Below are 5,270 nucleotides of genomic sequence, written 5' to 3' on the forward strand. Positions count from 1 at the left end.
TTAAGGATTTCAGTATATCAAGAGGAATTTTGTAATATTCTCAAGTCTCTTATATAACCTTATTATTATTATTATTATTATTACTATCCAAGCTACAACCCTTGTTGGAAAAGCAAGGTGCTATAAGCCCAAGGGCCCCAATAGGGAAAAAAGCCCAGTGAGGAAAGGAAATAAATAAATGAAGAGAACAAATTAACAATAAATCATTCTAAAAAAGGCAACAACGTCATAACAGATATGTCATATATAACCTATAATAAACATCAAAAACAAATATATCATATATGGCACCAGTTAATCTTGGCGTTTTGAATTCATATTGATGATTGGGTTAAAAAAATTGCTATATTACAGGAGTTTAGGAAGAGAATTTATTAGTTGCAAAGACTCGGAATCAACAGGGTAGTCATCATTCCTGCAAAACAGCTGCTCAAGCACACTGCTTCACGAAGGATAAGTATGAAATTTTTCTAATAAAATTTTTTTTCAATGCAAAACTAATACATGTAATTAGTTCACACTTCAAATCTCCATACAGATCAAGTACCCTCATATTTAGGATCAAAATTTTTAAATTATTATTGGGGAAGTTTGAATAGACATCTCACCTCTCGAGAGGTTCTAGGTTAGATCTAGATACGAGGCAAAAATTTACTTTTGTACATTATTATTTGCATTTATTCGAAGCAAATTTTTACAACACAAAACTCATTCTTATGCCAACACATTGATCAAACATGAAGGGCATTAACTTAGCACCAGGAGTCTCACAAACTGACCAATGAAATCAAAGGTGGTGGTTAGCCAAAACATGATTTTGAGGTCCCGTATGGTACGTGAGCAGCACGACTACCTTCTTTCGTCTGCCAGACAAAAGAACCTGGGAACATTGCAGGGCCACTTTTCAGCCATATACGAGTATATGGTTAATTTGTATGAATGAACTTTTGATTTTTTAATACCAAGACCCTTTAGGGGTGAGCGAGCTGGATATATTTATTCCTAGCATTCCATGCAACTTTTTTCTCTGGTATATTTAGCGGTATTTATACCTTTGAAATGGTCCCAGAAATAGATTTTTCCTTTGTCAAAATCCCTTAATTGTTCAAGAACTGTCTTGAGAAAATCCTTGCCCACAATCGGTGCAGTCTCGTGCCTAATCAACAGCATGAATAGCCACGTGTTTCATGAGGTCACGCTTGTCGGCATACGCCTTGTCGCATTCACTGCATTTGTACGGTTTCTCTCCCGTGTGAGTTCTCATGTGTTTGAGTAGCTTGCTTCTAGGGAAAAAGGCTCGTCCACATTCACCACACCTAAATGGTTCCTCGCCTGTGTGAATAAGCATATGACTTAAATAATTATTTTTATGAGTATATGCCTTCCCACACTCACTACACTTGAATCGCTTCACTCCTGTATGACTATTCATATGAACTGTGAGATGGCCACTCTGGGAGAAAGCTTTCCCACACACTTTACAGGCAAAGGGCTTTTCACCGGTGTGCGTCCTCATGTGCTTGTTAAGAGAACTGTTATCAAAGAATCCTTTACCACACACAGAACAGCTGAGGGGCTTCTCTCCAGGGTGACGATTCATATGTCTTTTTAGGTCGTTTGTCTGGGAAAAAGACTTCCCACACACATCACATGTGATTTCTCCCGTGTGAATCTTCATGTGACTGGTGAGACTGGTTTTATACGTAAATGCGCTCCCACACTCACTACAGACATGGGGCTTTTCTCCAGAATGAACACTCATATGAGATAAAAGACTACATTTCTTGGTGTATGCCTTACCACATTCACTACACACAAAGGGCTTTTCTCCACTGTGACTTTTCATGTGCCTAATTACATTCTTTTTCCAAGTGAATGCTTTTCCACATTCCGCGCATTCAAAGGGCTTCTCCTCGGAGTGCATTTGCATGTGAGATTTTAAATGATATTTCATGCGAAACTGTTTTCCACAACTTACACACATAAATGGCTTCTCTAAAGAGGAAAATTTAAAGTCAGTTTGCAGATGACTCGTGTGAATTGTAGTGTTGTTACCTTCCTCGCCTATTAACTGCTGCTCCTCAATTTTAATCTCCACATCATTTATTAGGCAAGAATAGTTTGCTTCCACATCACTACTCGCACATGTTTCTAGTTCTTCCCCACTCTCATATATTTCTGATTCTGTCTTGAATATCACGATTGGATTCAAAGGCACAGGTATATCATCAGTGGCTTCACTGTAGCCAAATAAATCCTTCCCTTCGTTACTAACTGAAGAGATTGATAAGGGATCTTCACTTTCATCTTCTTCAGGATTGATTCGAGAGTCCGATAATGGATCACTGACTTCAGTATTACAATTGACAAAATTTGCTTCTTCAGCATTGAGAGGATTCACTGATATAGAATTTTCAATTTCACTTTCAAAATGCACTTTTAAAAGATGCTCTGGATTCATTTTGCCTTTCTGTCCTCGGATGCTACAGTCCTTTCACTACTTTGCATGGAATGTATTAAGATAAATGATAGATACAACATAAATAAATGTGTTAGTCTGCAGTTGAACAGATTTGATTTTACTACGAATGAAACATACTTTTAACAGTCTTCTTCCCTATGTCTATAATCTAAACATCATATTAAGAATCAAAATTAACAGCACTTTATAATTTTCAAAGACAGTTATTCAAATAAATTGGATCACAATGCAATTAGAACAAAATAGCAACTAGGAATAACTATCAAAAGTGATTTATTCATTGCCATAAACTATTATCTAAATGTAAAAAAAAACTTGTACACAATGCCGATTAAAAATCAATCCTTCAAACATAGGCATTTCTAATTTAGTAGTAAAATCAACTGCTTTTTTTCAGAATTACAAGCTCATTTCATTACTGATATAATAAATTCTATTCAGAAATTAATTTCAATTGGGAACTTGCAAAGTAATTATATAATAATCAGTGTTTCTTTTCACACAGAAGCCAATGTCGACTTACATTTAGATAGTAAACACTGCCATACATTGGAAATCATGAATGGTTTTTAAATGTACTAATTTCAGATGTTCTCATGCTCTTGCCTTCAGGATTTGTCACTACCTTTAGGGGAAAAGAGTCTGAAATAAGAAAATGGAATACATTAGAGAATACAATAGTATGAGTTATTTGAATCTATTAACCGTTTTACCCCCAGGCTCTTTGGAAATTTCCAACCCTTAACCCCCAAGGGGTTATTTTTTCCGCAGCACATTTTGCAGTATATTTTTTTGTTAAATTGCTCTAACAGCCTTAATTTTTGTCATAGAGAGGTCAGGTTGGTCTCATTCTCTTGGAAAATGCCTGAATTTTCTCAAAAAATTATCAAAAATATGAAAAAAAAAAATTATAGCATTTTTTGCAAGGACGTACCGGTACGTCCATGGGGGTAAATTGATGGCTTTTGTGAAACGTACCAGTACGTCCTTTGGGGGTAAAAGGGTTAACATACAAACCTGGAGCTATTTAGAGGGTAATACTTTCGCCGAAGCTGAAATACGAGCCCTAATAATTTTTAGCGAGGGATAACCACCAGGGCTGGCGGGTCAATTTGTATAAATAACTCCAGGTTTGTATGTTAGGAAAAATATAAATTACTTACAAACCCACATGAATAACATAAGGTTTGTTACAATACAGATTTTAATAAAAAAAAATTAACATTTTGATCCTTTTGTCATCATAGCACAGGCCAAAGGGGCCTCCTTCCACCTGGCATTTCAGAAAAAGATTGGTAGGTAGTGCTTCTGTAGTAAGTTACTCGTTCGAACAGAATAAAGGACCAAACGTTTTACATTCTAAACCTCTTTCCTATTTGTTTTAATACTGTATTGGAATATACAATATGATTATAGCTCTTATTTTATTTATCATGTTAATAATGAATGATTAGGGTAGAAACATTGATATATCTAGTCTGACAATGGGAAATAGAAGCCAAGTCTATGTTCAAATAGAGCCTGGAGTGCAAAGCTACCACTTGCTCCTTTGTTAAGTTTGTATAATTGATAATTAGGCCTAACGCTGAAATACTAGACCAGGGGCTAACACACATAGCAAAACATGTTCCGCTTGCCGGAACATAGGAGCAATGAGATAATATTTAGTGTAATCACGAGCAAAGCAAGTTATGGCAGAGCAAAAACCAATAAATCATTATCTCAACTAGGTCAAGTATGGAGTTGTTTGCAATATGGCAAAACACGCTACGAACGACCCCATAGAAAATGGGACGGAAAATCATAATTTTTATGCGTCGGGAAGTCCTGGCAAACAAAGCTCTAGTGTTTTGACAGTGTTTCATTACTATTACTCGGTTTTGATTAAAGTGCCTTTTTTATTATAATGACTGGATTTTTATTATGATGATGACTGGTGGAACCAACAGTTTAAAATTGATGATGATACCTAGCACAAAGCCATAACTTTTCAGTTATTATAGATAACACACCATAACTCAAAAAACTGTATTTCTGCCAAAAATCATTATAAAAAAGGGAGTGTGTGTATGATGACAGCCATTCTCCATAACTCCCTTGTTTTCAACCCTATCGCTAAGAATACGGCAATCTAAGGGGGGGAGGAGTTAGGTCCTCCCCCCATTAGGTATGTTGGAAAGGACACAGCTTGTAGGTTGGGACAGGTTAGGAAATTTAGGTTAGGTGTTCTATGCGTGCAGTAGGTCTTATCCTTCGTTACACAAAGGCTCCCCAAACTGTTCAAAACACCACAAAGTTAATTAAAAACAGTCTTCTTTTCCACAAACAGTTTATTGTACTGTTCTGTAATTTTACCCGCACCTGACCACACAAGTATATTTGTAGCTTGCACAGTAATCAACTCAAGATGGCCTACGGGTTCCTAGCAGTACTTGGACCAATTGTATGTTAACTCGGGTTCCTGATTCCTAACTGCAGGTGTATGTATGATAGCGGCCACTTGTATGTATTAATTAATACGGCTAACTTAGTACATGGAAGTGTAAGTAGGTAAGGACATGGCTTTTAAGTTAGGTTGGGGGGGGGGGAGTTTAAGTTAGTTGATGTCCATTCTCTGATTCCTGGTTCCTGTTAAATCTGGTTTCCGATTCCGGTGTGTATGTACGATAGCAGCTAACTTAGAATATGGCAGAGAGGGGCGTCAGCCCCCCGTTAAGTAAGTAGGTAAGGACACGGCTTGTAGGTTAGGTTAGTTTATATCCATTTTTTAATCCACACGGGAGGAACT

The 5,270-nt window shown here is 36.7% G+C and overlaps 1 protein-coding gene across 1 annotated transcript; it reads right to left on the minus strand.

Annotated features, from left to right (window-relative positions):
• Positions 1 to 374: 374 nt before the first annotated feature.
• LOC137656746 (gastrula zinc finger protein XlCGF57.1-like) lies at positions 375 to 3,091 on the minus strand. The gene has a single exon (XM_068390996.1). The coding sequence runs from the start codon at positions 2,459 to 2,461 to the stop codon at positions 1,157 to 1,159; it is 1,305 nt and encodes a 434-aa protein (XP_068247097.1). The 5' UTR covers positions 2,462 to 3,091; the 3' UTR covers positions 375 to 1,156.
• Positions 3,092 to 5,270: the final 2,179 nt, after the last annotated feature.

Source organism: Palaemon carinicauda, chromosome 17, assembly GCF_036898095.1.
Source record: "Palaemon carinicauda isolate YSFRI2023 chromosome 17, ASM3689809v2, whole genome shotgun sequence".
In the NCBI taxonomy this organism is placed as follows: Eukaryota; Metazoa; Arthropoda; class Malacostraca; order Decapoda; family Palaemonidae; genus Palaemon; species Palaemon carinicauda.